The sequence below is a fragment of the Microcebus murinus genome, chromosome 4 (assembly GCF_040939455.1).
Source record: "Microcebus murinus isolate Inina chromosome 4, M.murinus_Inina_mat1.0, whole genome shotgun sequence".
Taxonomy (NCBI): Eukaryota; Metazoa; Chordata; class Mammalia; order Primates; family Cheirogaleidae; genus Microcebus; species Microcebus murinus.
The window spans coordinates 7,062,054-7,089,137 of record NC_134107.1 but is presented as its reverse complement, the minus strand read 5'-3'; the positions used below and the strand labels follow the sequence as shown (position 1 = coordinate 7,089,137).

Below are 27,084 nucleotides of genomic sequence, written 5' to 3'. Positions count from 1 at the left end.
GTCTCCGCGCGCCCCTCCGCCCGCGCGCCCGGCCGCCGCCCCCCGCCCGGCGAGCCCGTGGCCACGCACCCTCGGGGACACGCTGACACGGCCCCGCAGCCCCGCCCCCACTCCGCTCCACACAACCCACCGCAGTCACACTCGGCCACGCGGACGGGCACACGCCCCCACCCTCACACACCGCGTCGCCCTCCCCACAACGGCCCGCACTGCACTACGAGGCCTTCAGTGGGAGCACTTGTCACTGTCCCAGAGGGCAGAAACTCGTGGCAGGAAGCCGGAGCGAAGCAGGGACAGGAGGCTGAACCGGGGGTTTGGAGGGTGCGGGCCAGGTGCGCCCGGCTCCGGCTCCTGCCCGACTCCACATCTTGGCCGTGTGCCTGCGTGGGTGTTGGCAGCGGCTCACCAGGTACTCGCTGATGGCCGCCTGCGACGCTCCCTGACAGAACGGTGCTGGGCCCTTGGGGACAGACCACAAAAGCACAAGCAGGCAGCTCTCCTAGCCCCAGGAAATGGGTCAAGGGCTCTCACCAGCGACCCCAGGACCCAAGGCATCCCACCAAGGCCTGGGGCCTAGTTCCATCCTGCACCCCAAGGCTGGGCTCAGCCCACAGACCACGCTCAGCCACAACTTCCTTGCAAAAACCCTCGGCTCACCCGAGGGCCAGTGGAAATTTATTGATTTTTATTTTGTCCTTTTCCATCTTTTCCCCAAGTGGCTTTTCCTTGCAAAATGCCTGACATGACACCAGAGGGGAACCTGGGAATGAAGGATGCCCCAAGGGGCAGCCCAGGGACTTAAATACAAGTTGGAGGGCAGGTGGGACAGGCAAGAGACAGCACAAGGGACATGGCTTCTTAGGTAGAGACCAAAAATGTGTTTTTCTGCAGGAAGCAGCTGTGCCAGAGGGCAGGGGGCTAGGATCCTGGGTGGGAAGGGGGTAAGCAGAGGTCCCCCAACCCTGGGTTGAACCCACATTCCCCAGAGAAGTAGCGGCAGGGGCTGAGGATCTGCCCTACTAGGCTCCAAGGGCTGGGAGGGGGAATAAGCCAGATGTGCTGCCTCGGGGAGGGAGAGGTGCTGGCAGAGTGAGGGTTAAGGCTGGTGCCTGGCCTCGGCACGGTGGGCCTTCCGCATGGTGGGCCTTCCGCCTCTGCCTGCCGTGGGGACAAAGGGGCACGGTGGGCAGGCAGTACACAGGCCTGGCTCTGGCAGGGCAGGGGGCGGCAGGAGCAGGCTCCCTCTGGGCTCAAGACACAGGCCCAGCAAGGCTGCCCGCCCACCTGCCCTCGATGTGCTCAGATCCCACCGCAGCTGGACGGCTCGAGCTGGGAGTGTAGGAGGGGTGGGAGGGGAGGCAGTGGGAGGGGGAAAGGGTGGGCTGCTGAGCCCCTGTGACCCCCACACCCATCCTGAGGTCCGGCCCAGAACCCTGGATCCCAGGTCCTGGCCCCAGCCCCTGACTGCAGCCAGGGGCGGCAGAGGGCAGGAAGGCTCTCAGCTTTAGGGAAGTAGGGAGGGAAGGGAGAAGGGAAGGAGAGAAACCCAGTGCAGCATACATGGGGGCTGGGGGAGACAGACGGAGGAGCCCTCGTTCCAAAGAAAAGTATGTGGTGGGGAGTCTTTAAAGTTACCTAGAGGCAGCAGCAGAGCAAGCCCCACCCTAGCCACAGGTCCTGGGTGTCTTCCCTGGGGGGCCCTGACAGAATCAGGGCTCAGGGCAGCAGGCAGATGGGCCAGAGGGAGATGGGGAGCCCAGGACACCCCAAAGCCACAGACTCAAATGCCCCAGGAGAGGGAGTGGGAGGCACCTCCTGCCCCCTCCAGGGGCATCATCTGGAGAAGATGCCCCCTCCTGTCCCACTCCACATGCCCCTTCTAGCAACAGCCACCACCAGCGGGCTTTACAGGGGTGCTGTCGATCTTGAGGTTGGGCCGTTCACCCCCTGAGGCTGCCCCAGGCCCCATCCGCTTTTTGATCTCGGCAGCCATAGTCATGAACGCCTGCTCGACATTGGTAGCGTTCTTGGCACTTGTCTCCAGGAAGGGGATGCCCAGAGAGTCTGCGAACTCCTGACAAGGGGAGAGGAGAGAAGAAGAGGGGAGACGGTGAGGGGCAGCAGGCCCCAGGCCCCCTAGGCAGCCTGGCCCAGGCCCCGCTCACCTTGGCCGTGGTGTTGTCCACCACCTTCTTGGTGGTGAGGTCACTCTTGTTGCCCACCAAGAGTTTGTTGACATTCTCGCTGGCGTAGCGGTCAATCTCCTGCAGCCACTGCTTCACGTTGGCGTAGGACTCCTAGAGCGGACCAGGGTCAAAAGTTATTTTCTTCCTAACTCCCACCTCCACCCAAGGCCTGGAGAACAGGGGCTTCTTTGAGGGGAAGTGAGCTGCCTGGGGCCCCTGAGAGAGGCAGGGTTCAGGGGTGTGGAGGAAACCGTCTCCTCCAGGACTAGCGTTCCTTCCTCACCTCCTCCGTCTGGACCTCAAAAGCCAGGCCCAGCACAGCCCCAGCTGCCTGCCAGCAGCCCTGACACTTCCACAGCAGCTCAGGCCTAAGGGCCAGCCAGCTCTGCTCCCTGCAGCTGTCTCTCCCTGAGCCACCTACAGGCTTAACCGCATGTGGGGCTGGCATCAGAAGGGCCAGAGGGGAGACAGGAACAGAGTAATGGGTCCACGAGAATCTCAAAGTTCCCACAAGCGCCTTAAAATCCCTCTAAGGTCTGAAGCCTTGGAACCCAGTGGGAGGTGGAGAGCCCTTTCACAGGCCTTGGCCTACGAGGGAGACAGGTCTCCTGAGAGCAGAGCCTACCTTCACCCTACTTTCGGCACCAACAGTCTAATCACTCGGCCCCACTTCCTCCCACCCCCAGACAAGTGACAGAACTTTTAGGAAAGTACTGAAGCTAGAGCCACTTTTCATTCTTAGCAGCCAGATGATACCATACTAGGCTCAAACTTACACCTCTTGCCCTGTCCCAAGCTAGGCCCCCTGCTGGGTGCTGGGGACAAAGAAGGGAATCATGGCTGGGCCCTGCCCTAAGGCATTCAGGGGACACTGGAGGAACCAAGCAGGGCACATACGGCAAGACAGGATAGAAGGCGGAGGCTGGGGAGCCCCAGGACCATCTCTGTCTCAAGGGGCTGACCTGCAAGCTGACCTAAGCCTGCAGGTAGGAACTGGCCTTGTGCAGGACAGGTGCCAGCTGAGGGGACAGTGCATGCCAGGTCACAGGAAGGGAGTGGCACGTTGCTGGGCTGCAGACCCTCAGGGAAGGCAAGGGAGCAGGTGGGCCAGAGCACACAGGGCCTTAGCCTGGCAGGAAGCAGCTATGCCAGAGGCCAGGGTGCTAGGATCCTGGGTGGGACAGAGGTTTTCTTAGGGAGGATCACACCTATGGTCTGGAAAGACAGTCCCAGCAGGAATGTGGAGACCAGGTCAGACCAGCAAGATGGAGGCCAAGTGGGAGGTAATAGGAATAATCAGGGAAACAGAGGATGTGCCCTGAGCCAGGGAAGCACACGGGACCTAGCGTCAGACCATCCTCAGCTAAGCCCTTGCTCAGCCATTTACTGTGTCACCTTAGGCATGTCACTTGACCTCTCCGAGCCTCAGTTTCCTCATTTCTATAAAGCAGTACCTCCTGGCAGGGCTGCTGTGAGCACGAGAGAATGAATATAGGCCTGTCTCATAACAAGTGCTTAATTAGCAAGAGCTGCTATTATCCTCATCACTGCTATTATCATGAGGGGACAGATTCAAGAGATGATGGGGAGAGAAAGAACCTTGAGACTGACTGGATGGGGGAGGAAGAGTTTTCTGGTCAGGCTGACAGGGACCCTGCTACAAAGATGGGGGTGCAGGCACCAGTTTGGGGAGAGACAGTGAGGCCAGCGCTGGATAACTGAGAACTGCAGATGGTCCAGAGCTCGGGAGAGGCTGCCTGAGGACAGGAAAGGGCCAGGAGCCCTGGGTCCCAATGCTGGCTTTGCCCTTCCTGAGATGAGGGGCAAGTTACTGAACAGCTTCCTCATCCGGAGAACACGAGCCTACCGTTTAGTTCGCCAGGTAAGACTGTGAGGATGAGAATTAACACAGACACAATGTAGCAGCACAGACAGGGACATAGGGAGTGAGTCCACAGTGACAGCTGTTTGGATGCTGGAATCACAGAATGTAAGATAGAAGCCAAAGCATGAAAGTGACCAGAACCGTGCAAGGGGTGTAAGGAAGACACTTGGGGCAGAGTCAGCAGGCACAAAATAAGGGGCTGTGAGGGGCAGTACAGGATGAACCGGTGAAAGGACATTGCGAAGACAGAATCGAAGGCAGCAGGAGGTTGGGAGCTGGGGATAGTAAACTTTTCATGGAGAGAAAAGAGAATGGAGTTAAAAGCCACAAGAGGTCACTCAGGGCAAGGGCTGAAATGAGGTCACTGGATTGGCAGTCAGGAGAGCCCTGTTGACCTCTGTCTGGGTGGCACACAGCTCATCCACAGCCTGTGCAGAGCTGGGGGGTGGCGGCATGGTGAGCTGGAGCCAGCCGCCCCTCAGACAGGGACTCCTCCCGGCCCAGGGCTGATGTAAGGTTCTCCACGTCCCCAGAGCCTGGCCCCTGTTAAGCAACAAGGTTTGGGAGAAAAAGCAAAGCAGGTGGAACCCGCAGACTAGGCTTTCTGCCTCCACCACCGAACTAGCTAGGGGACCCTCAGCAAGTCACCTCACCGTCCTGAACCCAATTCCTCATCCGTAAGAGAGAGAGGTAACACAGGCCTCTTAGGAGCATCAAAAGGCAACTTGAAGGCTGTGACAGGTTCTATAAACTATAAGGTTTGAGGGGAGCATTTCTGGATGTTGCTGTCACTTGCTGCCAGTGACATGTGACTAAAGCTGCTGCAGGAGACACAGGGCTGCTAGACCTCTGCTCATGTTGGGCGCAGCGCTCAGGGCTCCCTCCCTTCCTGTCTAAGGCCCTCTAATTGTCGCCCCAGTGTCTTCACACAGGAAGCCACGGCCTAGCACAGCAGCCAAACAGCTGACTAAACCCCCACAACACACAGGTGCCTGGAAGGTTGACAATAAGGTGACAAGACTGGCGGGGAGGTGTGAGGCCTGGTTCTGCCAAGATCCTTAGCAGATCTAATGGACCTCCAAGGATCCAGTTCTGTGCGTTTCTATCCCTGCGAGATAAGGCCAAAGCCTCCTTTCCAGGAAGCTCAGGAAAGACAGGGCCCGACATGGCCGGCAGCAGGAGTCAAAGGCCTCAGGCTGAGTAGGCAAAGCTGAGGACAGCGTCCACGAGTACCTGGTCAGTGACGTCATACACCACGATGATGCCATGAGCCCCCCGGTAGTAGCTGGAAGTGATGGTCCGGAACCGCTCCTGACCAGCCGTGTCCCACTGTAAGACAGCAGGCAGACGGGCAGGTCAGTCCTGGGCTCCACGTCCAGAGCCCCTTCCCTCTCAAGGCAGATGCCTTTCTAACAGGGGTTTTGGGAAGAGTGACACTCACAATCTGAAGTTTGATGGTTTTGCCATCCAGCTCAATGGTTCGGATCTTGAAGTCCACCCCGATGGTGCTAATGTAGCTCTCTGTGTACGTGTCATCCTGGAAGGTCACGGGCCAGTGAAATGGCCTGAGTGAATGAGCCCAAGGCCCATTATGACAGCCTCCCTCCAGCTCCCTGTCCCAGCCGGGCTCCTCACTGCCAAGCCCCAGTTCTCAGTAGCCCACTTGCCAGCCCTACACCTCTGTTCAGTCAGATGTGTTGCTGGCAGGTCCTGCAACTTCATCCTTGGTTCCCAGGCCTTGCAACTACCGTGCTCTGTGTTGCCCCTTTCCCCCCAGCTGCCAGCCAGGACCCCGGACGGATGGTATGGGAGGCTTCTTACTCACAGCAAACCGCAGGAGCAGGCATGACTTGCCCACGCCCGAGTCACCAATCAAAAGCAGCTTAAACAGGTAGTCACTGGAGAAAGAGGAGCAGAAGGCATGAAGGCAGGAGCCCACTAGCATCATCCTGGGGTCACAATTACAGCGTCCCCCCACACCATGAGGCATGCCTCAGTTTGGAGCACCATGGTGCTCACCAGATCCTCACCCAGGTCCTGGGTCGGGGAGGGCTGACCCCTCACCCATAGCACAGCTGGCTCAAAGGGCTTTCAGCTTGCCAAATCTGAAGTCCCACTTTATGAAGAAAGAAACCAAGGCACAGAGACATGACCTGCCACGTGATGAAGCTGGGAATCCTACCCTGACTCCTGATAGATTCCATGGGTCTGTCCGGGATGGGCTATTTAGACAACCCCCACTGCACACCCTCTGGTGTGCCTGGCACGGCAGGGGAGGCCCCAGGAGTGGAAAGCAGGGCCCAGTCCCGGACCTATTAAGTGAAAAAGCTACATAAAGAGGCTCCTAGGAAGCCACCCAGAAGATGTGGTCAACAAGTGGCAGTGATAATCACATTTAATATTTACTGTGTTCCAGCCGGGCGTGGCAGCTCACGCCTGTAATCCTAGCTCTCTGGGAGGCTGAGGCGGGAAGATTGCTCAAGGTCAGGAGTTCAAAACCAGCCTGAGCAAGAGCGAGACCCCGTCTCCACTAAAAGTAGAAAGAAATTAATTTGCTAACTAAAAATATATAGAAAAAATTAGCAGGGCATAGTGGTGCATGCCTGTAGTCCCAGCTACTCGGGAGGCTGAGGCAGAAGGATTGCTTGAGCCCAGTAGTTTGAGGTTGCTGTGAGCTAGGCTGACGCCATGGGACTCTAGCCTGGGCAACAGAGTGAGACACTCTGTCTCAAAAAAAAAAAAAAATCTACTGAGTTCCTACTTGTGACGAAGTACTCCCAATGCATTTCATTTAATCCTTACAACAGTCCTATGAAGTGAGGGTTGTTATTCCCAACTAATGGGGAAACCACAGGTCAGGGAAGAGAAGTGACTTGCCCAGAGACAACTTTAAGACCAAGCCTGTCAGACTCCAAAGACTCTGTGAGAGCCTGCTGACTCCCTCCTTTGTCCCCTTCTGATCCAGCTCAGACCTTCCCCTTCCCCAAGGAAACCTGAGGCCTGGATCTGGAGGAGAAAAAGGAAGTGGCTGAAGAGGAAGAAGCTAACTGATACTTGGGGAAAACTGCAAGCCCAGGGCACGAGATGTGGGCCACCTACCCGCAGGGGGAGTAACCAAGAAGTGAGGAAAGTTTGAGGACCAAAGAATCCCACTGGAAGGCGGAAAGCAAATTCCACGTTCACGTGAACTTCATCGGCAGTGTGACAGCGAAGGTTAGTGTGTGTGACGCTGGCACTGGGGCCTGAGCAAAGGTGAGAGCGGGAAAGGACAGAACGCCAGGGTGACAGGACGGCGAGACCCAGGCAAGGGGCAGGAGGCAGCCCTGGAGGGGAGGACCTGCAGGAGATGTGACCCAAGCGTTGCTTCAGCTCAACCCCAAAAACCAGGCTCCTGGAGGAAGGTAAGGGCAGATGGACTCACGGACCCACCTAAAGGGCCCAAGTCTGAACCCAAGAACAGAAACTATCCTGACAGGCTCCAAAACGCCGGACCGTGGTCAAACAGCAGGTGGGGAAACTGAGGCCCGGGGTGACTGGAGCTGCAGGGTCACCTAACCGACAAGGCCTTGTGGGGCCAGTGCCTTGGGGTCCAAATGCTATCCCTCGGGGTCGCAGTGTCCGAGCCTCGGGTGCGAGGAGTCGGGGTGTCTAGCCAGGGTCCTAGAGACCCCGGGGGGAGGGGCAGGACCCGGATGTGAGGGGGGGCAGCGGAAGAGGGACCCGGATGTGGGGGCGCCGCGCAGCCCTGATCCGGGCCAAACAACCCCGGTAAGAGTACAGCCCCGTACTCGGGATCGAGGCTGCGCCGCACGGCGCGGGCGGGGCTCACTCACTATTCGGGGTTCATGGCGGCGGCGGCGGCCCGCTCGGTCGCTCCCAGTCGGCTCTGCTCCGCCTCCCGTTCCAAGATGGTGGCCGCTCCGCCCCAGAGGCCCCGCCCGCGGCGCGCAGGCGCAAACGACTTGGACTGGTGCCTCGTCGCACTGCTTCTCGGGACTTGTAGTCTCTCCCTCGCCGCCCAACTCACCCCGCTGCGCAGGCGCACCCCGGAGGTACGCCTCGCCCCTCACCGCCAGCGCAGTGCCTTCTGGGGCTTGTAGTTTGCTCCCCAGACGGCCCAGGCTCCAGGACCGCGCTGGGGCGGGCGGCGCTTCAGTGTGACGGAGGCGATCATCTTTCCCCGCCCAGCTTGCGAGCATTAAACCAGAGGTGGGTGCCAGTAACAGGCTAGCAAAAGTCCTTATCAAGGGTTCTTCGTGTGCTGGGCACTCTTAACTCATCCGAGCAGGATGTTATCACCCACGTTCTGAAGATGAAAACATGGAGTCTCGGGAAACTCGCTGGAGGCACCGCACTGGGCAAGGAGCAGACACGCCCGCGCTCTCTAGCACCCGGGAGCGAAGGTTTGGGGAGAAATCCTGAGCCTGTGGAGCCCCGAACAACTGCGGGGCAGGGGCCGTGTCCGGGCTCCGGCTGCACGGGACAGGGCGCGAGCGACACGCACGCACACCCCACTCCCGCTCCCCCCATCCAGACACGCCGGGGGTCCCCGACCTCCGCCTCAAAACGAGCCCGGCTCAGATTCAAACCGTCTTTATTTCTACAGCAACATCTGAAAATAAAGAGTGACCGCCTCGGCCCTGTCCGGGGGCAGCCCCCCTGCCGCGGGCGGCCCCTCGAGGAAGCGGGGAGGCAGCTCGGCCCGGGCCGGCGGGAGAGGCCCTTGGTTCTGCGGCCGTGGTGGAGTGGGGCTCGTCCCTCAGAGGCCAGGAAGAGCGCGAAAAGGCCCAGGGAACCCTTTGGGGAAGCGTCGCTGCGGGGACGCGGAGACTATGGGATACCACCGCGTGGAATGGGGTGATTAAGGCCTGGGCGGTACCGCAGAGAAGGGGTGAGGGAGCCCGGGCAGTACGTGGACTGGAGGGAGGGGCGCGGCCAATAACTTATTTCTCTATATACAGAAGCAACGGCCGGGTGGGGTGGGGAGAGGGCAGGACGCTGAAGGGGCAGCAGGTGCTTAGTGTTCTTGGCTCTGGGGTCTGGGCTGGTGGGCCACTGAATATCTTGGAGACTCTGGCCAGCTCCTCCTGCCGGCCAGGACCTAGGGGAGAGGGGGCCCGGCTGGAAGGAATAAATAAGGGACAGAGCTAAGCAGGCTGACCCAGCCTCCGTGGTTCAGGCTGAGATGACAAGGGAGGAGGTTACCCTGAGATTGAACAGAAAAGACAGGGGCCTTGGGGAAGACAGGCAGGACAAGCAGTGGGCCCATGCGGAGGGCTGGGGTGGGGGCACGCCGGGCGGAGGCTCTGGCAACTGGCTTTCCCTTCGGATTAGCCCACGAGGGAGCTTCGTCGGGAGAGGTCCATGGAGCTGGAGCTGAGAGTGCGGCTGTCAGAGAGACCTGGGCCTCCAGGCTGCGGGCAGAGGGGGCAGGTGGCTCAGCCTCGTGCTGGCGCTAGTCTGTGCTTCCCAAGCCCTCAGGGCAGAAGCAGGTCTGACCCCAGGCCACAGCCTGGTGCTCTGGCACTCCTGCCAACCTCCACGCTATTGTTGGCACTGGCTGCTTTCATGTCCACCCAGGGCAGGGGATGGGTTCCCCCCAGCTGTCTCCCTGCTGTTCAGCCCAAACTAGGCCTGGATGGAGACAGGAACTGTTGCTGGATGAACACATGCTTGGGAAGCTCGGCGGGAACACACGTGGGCCTGGCCTCAGCTGCCCAGTGCCCAGAGCCTGCCCACCCCTACCTGGACCGGCTCTTCCACACTCTTGTTCAGGAAGTTGAGAGAACTGGCCCGCTTCATCCTGAGGGAAAAGGATGGCCAGGATTTGCCCAAGGTGGAACAGGGGGAGGACGGGGGAAGGGGTCAGGCTGGGGTGGGAGTGGATGTGGTGGGTGGTGGAGCCTGAGAGGGATGGGAGGTCACCCTGGATCTGGGGCAGGGGCTCATCTGGGGTTGCTGGATGGTTCTTGAGAGGCTAACCCTGGTGAGGGCCTCAGTGGGGCAGGGGCTTACCTGGGGTTGGGGGGCTCTTGGGGGCCACCCCCCTGCAGCTTCTTCACCAGCATCTCACTGCTGCGCCTCAGGGCGTCCCGGAGCTTCCCAAAGGAACCGCTGCGCCGCAACAAGCCGCTGCCATCCTGGGGGTGGACAGGCTTGTCTCTAGGCCACATTGGCCACACAGCCTCCCAGCCCACCCTAGCCCCTAGACTCACCCCGCTCCACTCGGCTGCAGGCCCTGCCTCCTCCAGGTCAGACTCAGCCCGAGGCCCGGCACCCCCAGCCATGTCCCGGCTGCCATGGCGGTCGCCCCGCCCGCCACTGCCGTCTTTCAGCAGCTCCACCACCTTTGTCTGGCTTGCAGGGTCCAGGCCCTGAGAGAGGGGCAGGGGCATCAGGCCCTGACTGCAACACACGTGAGCCACACAAGGTCCCTGCCACCTGCCTCCTGCCTGGAGTCCTACCTGCTTCCGGTTGCGACTAGCACAGTCTTCCAGCGTGTGCGCAGCTTCCAGCTTGCCCTGGCGCCGGTACAAGGCCCCCAAGCTGCGCAGGGTGGTGTTGACTGTAGGGCTGCAGACAGGACAGTCTCACACTCCATGCTCCCCCAGACCTGGGGCCCACCCTGGCCCCGACTAGGCCGTGAGGAACCATCCCGCCAACCAGAACCTAGCCCCTCCAATGTGTCAAGTCCTGTGCTAGGCCCGCCTGTCCTGGGGAAAATCATCCCAGGGCCACCAGGACTAAAATCTAGGAGACCCAGGAGCAAGAGAATTAGGCTGTCCCAGTGCAGGGAGCCTTCTTGGGGCAGGTGGCTTGTGACCCAGGCCTTGAGAGATAAGCTGGCAGAGGAGAGATGTGTCTGCAGAGAGAGTGGAGTGTGGAGCCTGGGAGGTGCCCGGCCACCTGCTCTTGCCGCCCTCACCTGTCTACTTTACAGGCCTTGTACCAGCTGCCGTATTCCCCATAGGGGGCACTGTCCCGACGCTTGTCCTGGGGAAAGAATGGTGGGATGTGGGAGGAGGCCCTTTGCTCTGTGCGTGCCCCTCCCCCATCAGGACACCGGCCCCACGGAGCTACCTTGCTCTCCTCCCGTTCCTCTGCATGCATCCAGATGGGCTTGTTGTCCCCTGGCAGAAGAAAGGGGATGGTCACCAGGCTGCCAAATAGGCCTCCTGACTGGGCTGCACATAGGACTGGGGAGGGGGACCAGGGTTGCACTTCTTTGAATGAATAAGAAACAGACCCAAAACATTGCTGACCTCCCCTGGACACAGGTGAGCACCGCACAGGCTGCAGTGCGGGACTTGTGACTGAGGCGGGGGGCGGGGAAGGACAGACCCTTCCACACCTCAGGCCACAGCGAGGCATGCATGCTAGGCCTGAGTGATGGGCCAGTCTCCGGGGATCCAGGGGGAGACGTGGCCAGGCCCTCCAGGCGAGCAGGAGTTCCCAGTAGCAAAGGGGGAAGCCCTTGGGCCCAGAGCATGGGGTAGATAAAAGTATGTGTGGCACAGGCAGGCCAGGGAGGCTGTGTGGGTCGGTGTGTGCTCACGTGTGCCATCGTGAGCACAAGCCTGGCCAGAGGGCCCGCCCAGCTGCATTGGTCCTGGGTGCTGACAGCAGAGTGGCCCCTGCTGCATGCCCCGCGACATGTGGCCGCCATGGACTCACCATTGACAGAGCCAAATTCCTTCTCGTGAGCTCGGGTGAGGATCTCCTTGTACAGGGTCTCTGCATCCTGGTACTTGCCCTGCTTCAGGTAGCACGAAGCCTGGAGAGGCAGGTCCCAGAGGGTGAGCCGGAGGTGGGGAGGTGAGCCTCTTCCTCTCCCACCCCCTTCCCATCTTCCAGCCCCAGGCACCAGGTTGTTCTTGGTCTTGGCCACGTTGGGGTCATCAGGCCCGAGGCGCGTGGCGTAGATCTCCAGTGCGCGCCGGTAGTAGTGCTCCACCTCCTCCGCTTTGCCCTGGTTCTGGCACAGCAAGGCCAGGTTGCTGAGCTGCTTGGCCACATCTGGGTGAAACCTGCCTAGGACCTGGGATGAAAGAGGGAGCCAGAGGCTGGGTTCAGGGCTGTCTGGGGCCCCCACCTGCCCAGCGTCCCTGCCTGCCCAGCGCCCCAGGCTCCCACCTTCTCCCGGATCTCCAGCGCCCGCTTGCACAGCGGCTCGGCCTCCTTGTACTTGCCGCGCTTGCCGTACAGGACCGCCAGGTTGTTCAGTGTCGCGGCCACCTGAGGGGCAGAGGATGGAAGGTCCTGACCCAGGCCCCGCTGGGCAGGGAGCTCTGGGCCCTGAGAGCTGCAGGGGGTAGAAGGTAGCCCCCACCCACCCGCACTCACGGCCGGGTGGTCTTTCCCCAGTGTCTTCTCCCGGATGGCCAGGGCATCATTGAGCAGGTGGGCAGCCTCCTTGTACTTGTTCTGGTCCCTGTGAGCAGGTGGGAGCATGGTCAAGGTTATCCTCCAGCCTGGCGCCCTACCCCAGTGGCCTTCAATCCCCGTGGTCACTCCTGTATTCACTGGGGAGTGGGCATGATGGAGTGTGAGCCAGAGTACGGGGAGACCTGCTCAGCCCCTGGCCTCCAGGGGCTCACCGCTGGCTGGGACATGTGGTGCTGGGGTCCCATCTACCACCCACACCTAGTGCTCCTGGGCCCCATACAACTTTCCTGCCACATGCCTTGCCCTCTAGTCCCCCGGCCTTTGCTCATGCTGGCTTTCTGCCACAGGAATCTTTCCAACCCCTTTGTGTTCTGGGCAGACTCACTTTTCACCAAAGCACGGACTCAAGCTTGGTGGCTGGAGAAACCACACCGACTCCCCAGGACCCCTGGAGTTCGCACCTGCGGCCCCCTCCCTGCTTCCATCCCAGCCTCTCTCCTGCACTCGACTCAGGTTTATTCCCATCTGTGGCCCAGTTCCACGCAGGCCCTTCTCTCCCTGCCACCCAACTGCCTGGTGCAGCCCAAGTCCTGGCCCACAGCAGACCCTGAGTCAGTGATCCAGGGCTGCGGCCTTCAAGAACGCAGGAGCTGCGCCCAGGGATGACGGTGGCCAGAGGAGCCCTCACCGATAGACCAGCGCCAGGATGTTGAGCATGGTGGCCACGTCAGGGTGGTCATGGCCCGATGTTTTCTCTAGATCCTCGAGTGCCTGCTTGCAGAGTGGCACGGCCACCTCATAGCGGCCCTGCGAGGCGTACTGAATCACCAGGTTGTGCAGGGTGCGGAGTCGTGCTGGGATTTCGTAGCCTCCGTGCTGAGCAGCCACGTCCCCTCCTCCAGGGCTGGGGGCTGCAGGCCAAGGGCAGGAGGTCAGATGTACCATGTGCCCGCTGGGCTGGGCTGCCACATGCCAGCTGTGCCTTTGACCCACCTGACATGTGGCCCTGGGCAAGTCACTAACCACTCTGCCTCAGTTCCCTCATTTATAGAGTGGGTCCAGTCACCCCATAGAAAGAGTGGGTGAGTCCCAGCGCAATGCTTCACGCTGTGTGTCACAGAGCACGTCCCTAACCTTGGAGCCTGCTTCCTCCTCTGCGGTGTGGAGGCCCGACGTGCTCAACCCTACGGGCTGGGAGCACCAGCCCCTGCTTGGCACGGTCCATGCATGCAGTTCCTGTCTCCCTAGGGGAGGCCCAGGGAGGAAGAGAAACTCCCAGGGCTCGCAGAGAAGCAGGACTGGAAGCCAGGCCTGGCAGCCCCAAAGCTCTCAACTGTGAAGTCTGCTCCTCACAGAGCTCACGGGGTGTGAGGAGCAGCACTTGAGACACGCCTGGAAGTTCCGACACGCGGGGAGGTTATGGTCACAACTGGGGCAGGAGGGAACATGGCAGCCACTGGGACGGTGGGGTCTCTGAGTCCCAAGGACCAAGAGTTCACACAAGCTTTCTTCCCCCCATTCCAGAACCGCTGTCCATCCGCACCTGGGCTCTGCTCATCGTCGTTGGGGAACAGGTCGTCCAGGGAGTCTTTGGGGACGTCCCCCTTCTCCTCCTGGTAAGGAAGACAAGATAAGCATGAGGGAAGGAGCTGCGGGTGTCAGTGGGCTGGGCGGCAGCGGCGGCCGAGGTGGGGGCTCACGCTGGGGGAGGCGCCGTCGTCCAGCTTGCGGATCTGGCTCATGAACAGCAGGTGCTGCTTCTCCTCCTCCAGCTGGGCCACGGCCTGCTCGCTGCGCTGCAGCTTCTGCTGCGTCCCCGCCAGCTCCTCACGCAGCCACTGGTTCTCCTGCACCAGGCGCCGCACCTGCGCCCGCAGCTTCTGCTTCTCTGACTCCACGGCCCCCAGGTGGCTCGACAGCGCCAGGATCACCTGTGCAGCCAGCCAGGGTAAGGCCCGAGCCCTGTCCACCCGCTAGCCTGCGACTCTGGCCTGGGCCTCTGGGGCCCCGTGAAGAGCCAGGCCTGGCCCTTCCTGGGAAGAGCTGCAGGCCTCGGGCCTTGACGTGCTCTCCTCCTCAAGGGAGACTCCCTCCAAGGCCACAAACAGACCACACAGTCCAAGGCCCAAACCCAGGAGGCTTGGAGGTCCCCGAGTCCTTCCTTCTGGGATCAGGAGGCCCCCAGAAGAGGGCTAGCAAGGGTGCTGTGCCTTCTCTGAGCTTCCAACTCTTCCTTTGTCTCTCCCTGGGGTTGCACTCAAGCTCCTGTTACCACAGCCACGAGACCATTGCTCCCTGCCCCCAGGCTAGCGCCTGACCAAAAAACCCTGATAGATGGCCGAAGGGCCACCAAAAGACCCCAATCCTACTTCTAATGAGGATCCATGGCACCCCCTGCCTTTCTGCAGCTCCAAGATAGAGAAGGGGCATGTGTCCCAAACCCCCAGACAATCTGGGGGACCACTGGACCAGGAAAGGGGCCTCAGCCTCAGCCCCTCACCAACCTATAGGACTCCAGGCTCTTCTTGCCTGGCGGCCTTGGCAGAGACCCCACCGTCCTTTCTCCATCCTTCATGGTCTAGGGTCATTTCTGCAGTGGTGCCTCCCCCAGAAGGGCAGCCGTACTCCACTGGGAGGGGCCCCTGCGTGGTCTTCCCTGCTACGGAGCAGCAACCGGCAGAGGACGCACCGCTCTTCCAGAGTCCAGGCCGTCTGGAGCCTGTGCTTTCTAGCTGGTTAGCAACACCTAAGGGACGGGTGTTTTCATAACCACTAACTTTAAAAAAATTCCCTAAACAGCGTGGCAGTATATATAGCAGATGGCATGATCCCTATTTTAAAGACTAGGAAACCAAGATCATACAACATGCCCAGGATTCACGGTGCCAGGCAGGAGCTCAGCCAAGATCCGAGGGGAACAAAACCTTTTCCTGTAGCGTCTCAACTCCTTGTACATCCAGCACCTCCTGGACATCTCCATCTGCACGTGGTCCTGGCGGCCCCAATTTCAGAGGCAGAGCCAGAACTCCTGTTCCACCCAGGCTCTCTCACCCCTTACCTTGCTTAAACCCCAAGCTGGGAGGGATGCACCCTCCTCTCTCCTCACTTCCCCAGGTCCTGCTGGCTCTACCTCCAGAACTGGTTCCTTCTCGTCACCCCAACAGCCACCCCTCAGTCCAAGTACCACCTCTCTTTTGAGTTCCAGCAATGGCTTCCTAACCAAGTGCTACCCGCTTCAATCCTTGACCCACTAAGGTTTATTCTCCATTTTATTTATTTATATATTTTTTTGAGACAGAGTCTCGCTTTGTTGCCCAGGCTAGAGTGAGTGCCGTGACGTCAGCCTAGCTCACAGCAACCTCAAACTCCTGGGCTCAAGCAATCCTCCTGCCTCAGCCTCCCGAGTAGCTGGGACTACAGGCATGCGCCACCATGCCCGGCTAATTTTTTCTATATATATATATTAGTTGGCCAATTAATTTCTTTTTATTTATAGTAGAGACGAGGTCTTGCTCTTGCTCAGGCTGGTTTCAAACTCCTGACGTCGAGCAATCCGCCCGCCTCGGCCTCCCAGAGTGCTAGGATTACAGGCGTGCGCCTGGCCTTATTCTCCATTTTAAAACTCAACCACAGGGAGTTTTAAAAACCTAAGTCAGGCTGGGGGCATGGCTCATGCCTGTGATCCTAGCACTCTGGGAGGCTGAGGCGGGCGGATTGTTTGAACTCAGGAGTTTGAGACCAGCCTGAGCAAGAGTGAGACTCCGTCTCTAGTAAAAATAGAAAGAAATTAGCTGGACAACTAAAAATATATAGAAAAAATTAGCCGGGCATGGTGGTGCATGCCTGTAGTCTTAGCTACTCGGGAGGCTGAGGCAGGAGGATCACTTGACCCCAGGAGTCTGAGGTTGCTGTGAGCTAGGCTGACGCCTTGGCACTCTAGCCCGGGCAACAGAGTGAGACTGTCTCAAAAAAAGAACACAACGAGCCGGGCGCAGTGGCTCACGCCTGTAATCCTAGCTCTCTGGGAGGCTGAGGCGGGGGGATTGCTCGAGGTCGGGAGTTCGAAACCAGCCTGAGCAAGAGCGAGACCCCGTCTCTACTATAAATAGAAAGAAACTAATTGGCCAACTAATATATATAAAAAAAAAAATTAGCCGGGCATGGTGGCTCATGCCTGTAGTCCCAGCTACTTGGGAGGCTGAGACAGAAGGATCGCTTGAGCCCAGGAGTTTGAGGTTGCTGTGAGCTAGGCTGACGCCATGGCACTCACTCTAGCCTAGGCAACAAAGCAAGACTCTGTCTCAAAAAAAAAAAAAAAAAAAAAGAACACAACAAAACCTAAGTCAGACTGTGTCCCCTGCCTGCTTAAAGCCCTCCAAAGGCTTTCTGATTTCCTGAGAATAAAACCCAAAGTGACAAGGCCACAGTCTGGCTCCTGGCTTCTCCACAAGCCTCTTCTGTCCCTCTCTCCTTCCCCATCAAGCTCCAGTCACACAGTTCTCTGAATTCCCCCACCACGAGCTCTTTCCTACCTCAGGACCTTTGCACATGCAGTGTCTTCCCCACTTCCCTTTCCTAGAGGCTGGTTCACTTTTCCCTTCAGGTTTTGGTTTGTCATTTCCTCAGAAAAGTCTTGCCTGCCCAACAGACAAGACTCCCTGCTATAAGCTATCACAAAATCTCCTTCTTTTCTTTGGCGAACTTATTATAATTTGTAACAATTATTTGCGTATGGGTGTTTCTGTCTCTTTTCCTACAGACTAGGGCAGGGATCTTATCTGTCTTGTTGGATGCTGTATCCCTCGCACCTAACATATTGCCTTGATAGCTTATCTGTTGATGAATGAATTGTGGGGGGACTGTAAAGGGGTCTCCCTAAGGATTTCCTTTCTGCTCTAAGCCACTCAGTCTCTGCTAGGTAGAGGGAGCCGGGAACAGTGTTCTGTGTGGGCGTGAGGGTGGTCAGGGTCTCCTGGGGCAGGGCCGGGTCTCCAAAGCGCATTCATCTCTTGCAAAGATATTTGCTGGGAACAGATGGTTCCCTGCTCAGATTCTGTTCCTACGCTCCGGGCTTCCTCTGGAAGGCTCCCTCCCTCCCGTGACCTCCCTCCCACAGCAGTGTCCCAGACCTACCTGGGCCTCCCCCAGCCCCAGCTCAATGGCCTCCAGGGAGCGGCGCAGGAGGACACAGCGCTCCTGCGAGCCAGGCTCTGCCTCGCCAGCCTCGTGCGTGACCAGAGGCGCCAGCAGGGCACGATGCTCCCCGCGCAGGGTCTCCAGGCCCTGGATGACGGCCTTGGTGCCCAGCACGATCTCGTCCTGGCTCAGCTTCTCCTCCCGCGGAAGCACCATCATGGCCATGGTCGTGCCGCCTGCGAAGGCGAGGGGGCGAGCAGCGGGCGCCGGGCCTGGGGCCGCACCGCCGCCCGCCCGGAGTAGGTAAACACGGCGGTCCCCGGGTGCCCGGTCCCCCGGGCGCAGCCCGCACCATGCCCGCACGCTCGGCCTGCAGGGGGCGCGCCCGGCTCGCCTCGGCCGGGGAGACGCAATGCGGTGCGGCCGGCGGGGCCGGACCCTGACTCGGCCGCAGCCACCAGCGCGGACCGGCTCGGCGGCCCAGTCTCGGGGCGTCCCCGGGCCCCCTAACGAGGGCCGGTGCGGGTCCCGGGCTCACTCCCGCGCCGCAGACCGCGGCGCCCCGGCAGCCCCTCCCCAACCGGCAGGCCGACGCGCGGCCCCTCCCCCGCGGCCGGCCGGCGCGGACCCTCGCCCCGAGGCCGGACCCGCGTCCGGGGCGTGCGGCCGTGCCCTCGCGCCCCCCCCGCGGGCGCCCGGTGCCCCCGCAGGCCGCGCCTCGACGCCCCTCCCCGGCCGGCCCGCAGCCCCACTCCCTCTCCGGCCCGACCCCTGCCCGGCCCGACCGGCCCGCGCCGACCTGCGCCCACGGCTCGGGCCCGGCTCCCGCTCCGGCTCCGGCTGCCGCCCGCCTCACCCGGACCCGCAGCCGAGAGCCGGTCCCGCCGCCTCCATCCCGCCGGCCTTCCCAGCAGCCCCCGCGCCGCCTTAAAGGTGAAGCCGCTACCGTGGCCGCGTCGGAGGGGGCGAAGCGCACGCTCGCGGCCCGCGGGCTGCCTTAAAGGAGCGCGCCCGCCGGCCGGCTCCGGGGGCGGGACCGGGCACGGGGCGGGGCGGGGCCGCGGGGCGCGTTCCCTGCCGCCGCCGCCTCCCACGCGCCTCCCGCCGGGATTGCCTCCGCCCGAGCAGCCCCGAGGCTGCGAGCCGAACGCACCGCGGGTGGCGGTCCCCCGAGCCCGGCAGGGGAAACTGAGGCGCAGGAGAGGCCCGGCCCGCTCTGAGTCCCAGCGAGGCAGTCCACACTGATCCGGGCAGTGGCCGCGTACCGAGGCTCGCTGTGTGCGGGCGCTTGGGCGCTACGTGCAACGACCTGGCGCTCACGGACACCGCGGAAGTGGGTGCATCGCAGGTCTGCCCCATCTGTCGTTAGAGGCGTGTCGCGCACTCCCTTCTGAGCGGCCCCGTCTGTCCCTGTGGGGGACTCACGGCACTCCTGGCTGCAAGGGAGAAAGCGGTGGCCGGGGGGCAGGCTGGCCTCTCCGAGACAGCGACTGGCGCCCTAAGGGTGCCCGCCACAGCAAATGCGGGTCACCAGAGGATCGAGACAAGCTGGGCCCCTTTGGTCTGCAGTCATGTCGTTCGGGTCAGATGGATGTCACCCCCTCAGGGAGGCCTTCCTTGATTCCTGGGCTTCCATCTATTGCAGCCCTGCAGTCCCTCCCCCGCACCCATGGCATTCTCTCCACTGCATTGGCCCTTGTAACATTTGTCTTGTTGGCTTGCTTTCTCTGCCCTGCAGTGCTGGCCAGCGCCTGCCTGTCTCCTCTCCCAGAGTAGCTTCTGGTGGGGTACACAGCAGCACCCAGGAAATGTTAGGGTTTTTTTGTTTTTAGAGACAGGGTCTCATGCTATCTCACAGGTCAGAGTGAGTGCTGTCATCATAGCTCAGTGCGGCCTCCAACACCTGGGCTTGAGCGATCCTCCTTGCCTCAGCCTCCCCAGTGGCTGGGACTACAGGCGTGTGCTAATTTTTTGATCTTTTGTAGAGACGGGGGGTCTCACCATGTTGCCCAGGCTGGTCTTGAACTCCTGGTCTCAAGTGATCCTCCCATGTTGGCCTCCTAAAATGCTGGGATTACAAACGTGAGCCACCACGCCTGGCCAGTAAATGTTAGTTTTTAAATTTATTTTTATTTATATTTATTTTTTTTTTTTGAGACAGAGTCTGTTGCCTGGGCTAAAGTGCCATGGCGTCAGCCTAGCTCACAGCAACCTCAAACTCCTGGGCTCAAGTGATCCTCCTGCTTCAGGCTCCCAAGGAGCTGGGACTACAGGCATGTACCACCATGGCCGGCTAATTTTTTTTCTATATATTTTTAGTCGGCCAATTAATTTCTTTCTATTTTTAGTAGAGGCGGAGTCTGGCTCTTGCTCAGGCTGGTCTCGAACTCCAGAACTTGAGCGATCCTCCCGCCTCGGCCTCCCAGAGTGCTAGGATTACAGCCGTGACCCACTGCGCCCGGCCAAATGTTACTTTTTTTAAAAAAGCAGAACACACCTGTTGGCCCTGCCAAGTCCCTCCAAAGCCCAGGTTAGGTCTGGCTCTCCGCAGCCCTGGCTTGGTGGCCACCGGGCACTGTTGCCACCATTTCTGGGTTGATGGCACTAGGTGGTCACCAGCAGATGACCGCCCCAGGGACAAAAGCTGCACTGCAAGGTCTGGTGCTGGCACCTCAAGGATCTCGGGCACTCCTCCTGGCTCAGGGTGGGTTCGGGCTAAGAAGTCGCCAGTTCAGCATGCTGGCGGGGGCCAGGGTCTCCTCAGCACTGTCTCTGACGGAGACACAGTCCAGCACCCTCAGCTCAAGCGCATCTGAGACAGGGAGCTTACTGCATTCCGATGGGAGACAACCTGGAGGTTGGAAAGTTTTCCCTTGTCCCCCAGAGCACCTCCCTACAGAGCTCACCCATAGCTGCGGCTCTGCCTTCAGGAAGAAGTCTGCTCGCCGTGCCAGCGAAGATGGCTGGAGACAGCAGTGGGCCCGCCCTGTCCTCCCTCTGCCTAGCCCTGCTGCGGTTTCCTGACCCTTCCCAAGCCCGACTTCTCCCTCCTGGGTGTAGTCTAGTGTGTCAGTACGGACCCTGCTCACAAGGCAGTGCTCAGCCCAGTGGCCTGGACAAGGAGTGAACTGCACAGATCACAGAGGGCCAGTGCTCCTAACGAGCATGCCACCTGTCCACCCATAAGGCCGAAAGTCGGGCTGCCACTGCAGTGCAGCTTGTGGGCAGCTAAGACCCTAGATCGTGTACATCTCAGTTACCTCTGGCTGGCTTCTTCTCAATCCTGTTTCTGCCAGTGACTTTTTCCCAGGTAGCTAATATTTTCATGTGGTGCAACATTTAAGAGGCCTGCAAACAAGTTTAAATGAAATGTACTTCTCCCCAACCGCTGTCCTTGGCTGTCCGGCTCGCTCCCCAGAGGCACCTGCTGTTCCCAGCGTCATTGCCGAGCTGTGTTGATCCCTGTCAACGTCAGCTCATCAGCTTTTCTCCAGGGCCCTGAAGGTTGGGGTCTTCCGCATTTGGGGTCTGTTGTCCTTCAGTCCTCCCATTGGCCCTACCTGCAGAGAGAAGCGCTGGCCGCAGTTTGGCGGGCCTGCCCCGGTGCACAGAGCCCGCTGGCCCACACTCCACGCCAATTTGCTAGCATGTGCTGGTCAAGGAATGGAAACGGCAGCGGGAGCCCGGGGCAGCTTTGTTCTCGATGGGGCTGGGTCCCAGACTCTCTCCGGGAAGAACTTCGTCAGAAGGCCGTCCCCTGGGAGACTGGGATTTGGTGGCGCCAGGGTGTGTCCTGGGTACCTTTTATGATTAGAAATCTCCAGCGGTGCCTGCAATGTGCAGCCTGGGTTTAAAGCCGCCGTTCTGACGTCTGTGTTTTACAGGAAAGAACCTGAGAGGTGGTGGGGGGCAGCTGGGCCCGGTGAGAGAGCAGGCTGCTAGTGACCACTGTGTCCTTGAACCTGAGGCCAGGTCATCGTGTCACAGTGCAAGGGAGATGGACTGATCACAGCAGTCAAGGCCGAGTTGCTTGTTCACACCCACTCGAAGCACAGTCCACGCAGCCTCCATGTATAGCCCGAGACAGGGTCTCCCAGAGGCCGGGAACCTGGTGCCCCACCCACCTCCATGTGTGTGCATGCATGTGCATGCATGTGTGTACTCATGTATGTGCATGTGCGCACATGTATGTGTGCATGTGTGCATGCACGTGTGTGTGTGCATGTGCATAAGTGTGTGCACGTGTGTGTGTGCAGGCCCACGTGCTGTGCAGGGATGAGCACATGTCCACTGCTCTGCTTTCTCTCCGTCTAATTAAGGAGCACATTTCTTTTACCACCTTTCCCCGGGTAAACAGAACATTTCTCAACTTCCCTTTATGACTCCTGCAGCTTCCGGCTTTGGCGGCTTCTGTGGTCTCTCTAGGCGGCTGCTGGCTCCTCCCTGAGTGCGGTGGAGGGACGCGTCCCCCGCAGGGCCTCGTGCTCTTATCTTGCTTTCAGCGCTTAACCTTGCGTGTGTTCAGCTTTTTCAGCCACTTGGCTTTTTATCTTGTCTCTGAGGCTCGTCCTTTGTGTCTCCCAAGGAAAGGGACAGTCACTTCTTCCTGCACTCCCCCCACGGCTGCTGGCCACGTGCCAGGCTGCTGAAGGCTTCTCAGTCACTGGAGAATAAAGGGACGGATCCGTGCCCAGCGGTGATTCACATCCTTATGGCAGTGGTCCCCAGTCTTTTTCGCACCAGGGACCGCTTCCATGGAAGACAGTTTTTCCACAGACGGGGGTGGGCGGTGGGCTCGATGGGGAGCGGCTGTAAATGCAGATGAAGAGTCACTCGCCTCACCTGCCGCTCACCTATGGCTGTGTCCCCACCCCATTCCTGAGCTCCATGGAAGACAATTTTGGCACGGATTGGGGGAGGGAAGCATGGTGGCAGAGCTCTGTGGCAGGTCCCTAACAGGCTACAGCCAGGGGTTGGGGACCACAGCCTTACCCCATTTTCTGCAGAGCTCAGCAGTGCCCCCACCCCCATCCCATGCCTGGGAAGTTGTTCTTGCTACTTCTAATGTTACTGTTTTCTCCTGAAAATCCCTCCCACTGTGGGCCTACCCCACCCCTTCGGATCCTCGGAAGCAGTCATCCCACTGAAATCTGCCGTCTTAAATTCTTCCTTTCCTTCGGCTGGCGTCCCTCCTGTTCTTTGAAGTGGTTGGGGGCACTTCCACCGAGGACGACATCCCACTCAAAATGTCAGCAGATTCTCCTGGAAGCACTCAAGATCGGAGGCTCCACAGAGACCACGTCCCCCTTCCCCTCCTGTCCCAAGGAGCCGGTTTGTTTCACCTTGGATGCCGATGGCGGTTGTTCTTTCTGCCACCGAGCTGCTGGAAGCTCCGGGGAGGCTCCTGTCCTGTCCTGGCGGCACATAGGACACCATACTTTTCTGCTGGCCTCATAGCCACGCCAGAGGGGCCCTGCCCTGCTCAGCGGCCAGGACGAGGGTCATACCCAGCTAGGTTCAGAGCCCAGTGTCTGCATTTGCCTGTGGTTTAGGTGAGGTCTGTTATTTCATCTGCTGGCTTCCTAGTAGCCACTTCGCTGGGTCATCCAGAGAACGGAATAAAACGGCGTGAAGTCTTAACGCTCTGCTGTGGACGTCGCAGACGCCCTTCCTCATCGCCCTCACCACCGAGCTCGGGGCTGCGCTGGGAGTGGAAGGTGGGGGACAGGGCGCGACACAGGGGCAGCCCTGCTTGCAGGTGGCTGGAGAGAAGACACGTCCAGAAGGAAAGCAGCCACAGCGAGGGAGCAAACAAAAACGTGTCTGAACACGACCAAGTGCTGTCCGGCGCGGACAGGAGGTGCCCACGTGGCCAGCACGAAGGGAGATCAGCCCCCTCACTTTGACCCAGGGTCAGCTCCACTGCCCGAGAAGGAGGCCCCAGTCCCATCTCCAGCCAGGTCACTCCCCCGAGTTCTAATTCAACCTCCTTACACTAAATCCATCCCACCCCCTCCTGTCCACATCTCCTGTGGGGGTGTCCTGACGCCTGCCTGTTCATGCCGGTCAGACTGCCTTGGTGTTTGACTTTTTAGTTTTTTGACACAGGGTCTCACTCTGTCGCCCAGGCTGGAGTGCAGTGGTGTCATCATAGCTCAGTGCAGCCTCCTACTCCTGGGCTCAAGCCATCCTCCTGCCTCGGCCTCCCGAGGAGCTGGGACTACCATGCCCGGCTTTTTTTTTTTTTTTTTTTTTTTTGAGACAGCATCTCACTTTATTGCCTGGGCTAGAGTGCAGTGGCATCAGCCTAGCTCACAGCAACCTCAAACTCCTGGGCTCAAGCGATCCTCCTGCCTCAGCCTCCCGAGTAGCTGGGACTACAGGCATGTGCCACCATGCCTGGCTAATTTTTTGTATATATTTTTAGTTGGCCAATTAATTTCTTTCTATTTTTAGTAGAGGTGGGGTCTCGCTCTTGCTCAGGCTGGTCTTGCACTCCTGAGCTTAAATGATCCTCCCGCCTCGGTCTCCCAGAGTGCTAGGATTACAGGTGTGAGCCACCTCGCCCAGCCTCAACCCCGTTTTCTTTTTTTTTTTTTCATGGGGGGGGCGTCTTCGGGTGAGGACAGGCAAACCTGCTAGACAAATTCTAAAGGAGCTGTAACACTTCTCAACCCCATCTTCTAAGCAGCCACCAAAACCTGTTAATTGGGCTCACTCATTCCTCTCCCACCCTTCTACCGCCCTTGGGCTGTGTCCTCATCACATCTTTTCCAAAGCGCTGCAACAGCTTTCAAACCCATCTGGTTTGCCAACCGGGTCTTGTTGCCTCCTGTCTGTTGTAGCAAAATGATCTTTCTAAATTCCACGGTCTCGCTTCCCTGCCTGAGACCCGTTGTCAGCGCCCCATTATCTCAGGATGCAGCCGCTGCCCTTGCTCTGGCAGAGCAGTGACAACAGGTGCCAGGTTTCTCCCGTCCCTCCCCTCCCGCCCTGCCCCACCCGTCAGCTGCGCCGAGGCCTGTGTGGTTTATGGTCCAGGCCGCGCTCTTGTATCCCTGGTTTTGACACATGCTGTTTCCTGTGCTCGGCACACCCATCCTGTCAGATGTCTCTAAGATGCTGCTCAGGTGTCATTTCCTTGGGGACATCTTCTTGGACACCTTTTCCCCCAGGCTGGAGTAGATGCCCCTTCTGCGTGCGCCCGTGCAGCCTGGCCTGCCGTGCGGCAGCGGCCTGTTTTCCTGTCTCCCAGGCCAGCCGTGTAGGTGAGGAGGACCCACCGCCTGTTCGTCCTGGCATCAGCACACCCAGGACAGGAACTCACTGTAGTAGGAACTTACTAGATCCCCAACGTAGGGGTGGTTGGGCGGGTGGGTCCTCCCAAGTGGGCCCTTGAGAGATGGCCCAAGTCAGCTGAGGTGGTTAGAAACCTAGAGTCTCCACAGCCCAGCTGTGTGCCGGGACAAGTGCCTAAACCCCACACTCATCTGTTCGCCCTGACCGAGGGTCTGCCGCGGGCGGAGTGCGGTGCTAGGGCTGCAGCTAGGAGCACGTCAGCCCAGCCTCCTGCGGCCTCCTGCGAATGTGCCGCACAGACGTTTGCTGGGCGACAGTGAACTCCGCGGGGGAGGGCTGAGATAGAGACCGGCGACGGGGCCCAGCCTGTGCGTCCCACCCCTCCCCTGGGACTCCGGGCTCCGCTGCCCTGCTTGACCACCCAGCTCCCGGGGGGCCTCAGGCCACTTCCCCTCTGCCCCGTGGCGACACTCACACCCTCTCGAGCGCACAGAGGTTCTGCTGGCCTCCCTGCTTGGGCTTTCTGGCCGCAGGGCCCCCCATCCCCCAGCAAGCCCTCAACCGGTCACTGCCCAGGAGCCGGGGCCTGAAGACGGCAGGTCCTGGGCACATGGGATTTCGGTGTGGGGATGGCGTCTGTTTCTGACCTCTGCCAGCCTCCTGCTGGGCGAGACCCCTCACGCCTGTGCCCCTCACTGAGAACGCGGGGCCTCCCCGGGGCGAGGCCGCGTCTGTTTGGGCACGGACGGCTCCGGGCGCAGTGAGGGCGCAGAAGCCCAAGGCGTCGGTAAGAAACCACCGGTTTATTGAATGAAAAACCCAACATCACCTCGGTCCCTCCTGCCCCGTCTCCTCTCCCTGGCCCAGGGGTGCTCTGGACAGCAGGGCTGGGCCCGGGGAGGGCTGAGGGCAGTCTGGGGAGGAGTGGAGAACAAGAAAAACACTTTCGAAATGAAGTTCTGTGCAAAAACTTCCGGGAAGGAGTGGGAGGGCGAGAGAAGCTCTGGCGGTGCTGGCGGCACGAGGACAGCCGCGCCCTCAGCCTCCCCTGCGCGGCAGTTGAGGCCAAGGTGGCTCAACCGAGGCAGGAGGGACAGGGAGGGGGAAGAACAGCAGGAGAGGCACACGGACGACAGGACTCGATGTGAAGAGGGAGAAGACGGGACAGGGCTGGGCCACGCAGTGTGCTGGTGGGGCTGGGGTCCGGGCTGGGGTGGGCAGGGGCGGCGGGGAGCGTCAGCCACGAGGGAGGAAGCCACAAAGACAGGGAGCGTCGCACAGAACCACCAAGAGACTGGCCGTGCAGAGAACTAAAATAACACTCAGGACACACGGACACCTGCCGGGGACCTGGAGGGTGGCAAGAGGTCGTGCACGGGGAAGACTGGGCGGCCTCTCCATCCCAGAAACACACGTGTCGCCACAGTAACAGGGTCCTGGGCTGAGGGCGCAGCCTCCCACCCGTGTGCAGTGGGGAGGGTCCCACAGGCTTGGGGTGTCCCCAGTGGAAGCCGTGGGGCAGGCGGGGAAGCCCGCAGGAGTGGGAAGTGGCCTGGGCCCCGCGTCAGGTGGCGGAGTGGGTGGCATCTGGCAGCGGCCGGAGGGCTGTGGGAGGACGGCTCTCCTGCCAAGGCCCAGGCTGCCAGGTCTCCTGTCCGCAGGAGGGAACTGGTGCCGCGAGGAAGAGGCTGGAACGGGGTGAGGAAGGCCTGGAGGACTCAGCTCCAGGGGCTATGGGCACCAGAAGGCAAAACCAAGACGCCCTCGGCATGGCGCAGGAGGGAGCGGGAGAGGCGGGTGGGGGCCGCACAGGGTGGCCTGGGCAGTGGCAGTGTCCTTCAGGCCTGGCCAGCAGAGAGGCAGGGCCCAGTGCCAGGGAAGGGGGTGCTTGACCTGGGCCTGCTGGCCTCCCCCTGCCCGCAGGCGGTGAGGCTGGTGGCAGTGCCAGGAGGGAGAGTGGCCAGGGCACAGGCCTCAGGTGGCCTTGCTGCCACTGAAGAGGCCCACTGGAAAGTGCTTGACGTGCGTGGGCCACTGGGCTGCCAGCTGGAAGAACTTGATGTCACTCCACTCGACCCCATCGATGGACACTAGGTGGCAGGGAGAGGAGAGTGACCAGGGCTGCTCGGCAATCTCCCAGGGCCCCTTGGGGAGGGCCACCGCCTCCCTGCCCGGGCCCCCTTCTCCCGCTCT

The 27,084-nt window shown here is 60.3% G+C and overlaps 3 protein-coding genes and 1 non-coding gene across 5 annotated transcripts in view; all 4 read right to left on the bottom strand.

Moving 5' to 3' along the window:
• Positions 1-632: 632 nt before the first annotated feature.
• Positions 633-8,044, bottom strand: RAB1B (RAB1B, member RAS oncogene family). The gene is made up of 6 exons (XM_012757478.2): positions 7,905-8,044; positions 5,897-5,969; positions 5,513-5,608; positions 5,305-5,400; positions 2,166-2,297; positions 633-2,074 (listed from the first exon to the last, which is right to left on the bottom strand). Exons 1-6 carry the CDS (start codon positions 7,916-7,918, stop codon positions 1,880-1,882), a joined length of 606 nt encoding a protein of 201 aa, XP_012612932.1. The 5' UTR covers positions 7,919-8,044; the 3' UTR covers positions 633-1,879.
• Positions 8,045-8,648: 604 nt separating this feature from the next.
• On the bottom strand, positions 8,649-18,545 carry KLC2 (kinesin light chain 2). Of its 2 annotated transcripts, none has more exons than XM_012757475.3 (16): positions 18,392-18,545; positions 17,590-17,864; positions 14,157-14,387; positions 14,000-14,069; positions 13,145-13,367; positions 12,415-12,502; positions 12,205-12,306; positions 11,936-12,109; positions 11,746-11,845; positions 11,152-11,201; positions 10,997-11,064; positions 10,536-10,644; positions 10,287-10,445; positions 10,087-10,211; positions 9,817-9,874; positions 8,649-9,485 (listed from the first exon to the last, which is right to left on the bottom strand). In XM_012757475.3, exons 2-16 carry the CDS (start codon positions 17,815-17,817, stop codon positions 9,402-9,404), a joined length of 1,869 nt encoding a protein of 622 aa, XP_012612929.1. In that variant the 5' UTR covers positions 17,818-17,864; positions 18,392-18,545; the 3' UTR covers positions 8,649-9,401. The 2 variants fall into 2 exon arrangements, with proteins under 2 accessions (XP_012612929.1, XP_012612927.1); XM_012757473.3 differs by having other exon boundaries at positions 17,590-17,828.
• Positions 18,546-24,197: 5,652 nt separating this feature from the next.
• On the bottom strand, positions 24,198-24,261 carry LOC142870788 (U7 small nuclear RNA). The gene has a single exon (XR_012919122.1). It is a non-coding gene; the product is annotated as a U7 small nuclear RNA (small nuclear RNA).
• Positions 24,262-25,675: 1,414 nt separating this feature from the next.
• The window catches only part of PACS1 (phosphofurin acidic cluster sorting protein 1), a 128,805-nt gene continuing 127,396 nt past the window's right edge, over positions 25,676-27,084 (bottom strand). The window contains exon 24 of the mRNA XM_012757471.2: positions 25,676-26,981. Coding sequence (XP_012612925.1) covers positions 26,866-26,981 — 116 coding nt within the window. The 3' untranslated portion in view covers positions 25,676-26,865. The remainder of the gene's footprint in view (positions 26,982-27,084) is intronic.

Excerpts from the sequence above, each read along its gene's own strand:
- RAB1B (XM_012757478.2), bottom strand. Across the intron at positions 2,298-5,304 it reads TGTATGACGTCACTGACCAG|GAGTCCTACGCCAACGTGAA; the intron begins GTACTCGTGGAC and ends GGTCCGCTCTAG. Across the intron at positions 2,075-2,165 it reads TGGACAACACCACGGCCAAG|GAGTTCGCAGACTCTCTGGG; the intron begins GTGAGCGGGGCC and ends TCCCCTTGTCAG.
- KLC2 (XM_012757475.3), bottom strand. The coding sequence starts at position 17,817 with ATGGCCATGATGGTGCTTCCGCGGGAGGAGAAGCTGAGCCAGGACGAG. Across the intron at positions 14,070-14,156 it reads ACGACGGCGCCTCCCCCAGC|GAGGAGAAGGGGGACGTCCC; the intron begins GTGAGCCCCCAC and ends CTTCCTTACCAG. Across the intron at positions 9,875-10,086 it reads CAAGAGCCCCCCAACCCCAG|GATGAAGCGGGCCAGTTCTC; the intron begins GTAAGCCCCTGC and ends CTTTTCCCTCAG.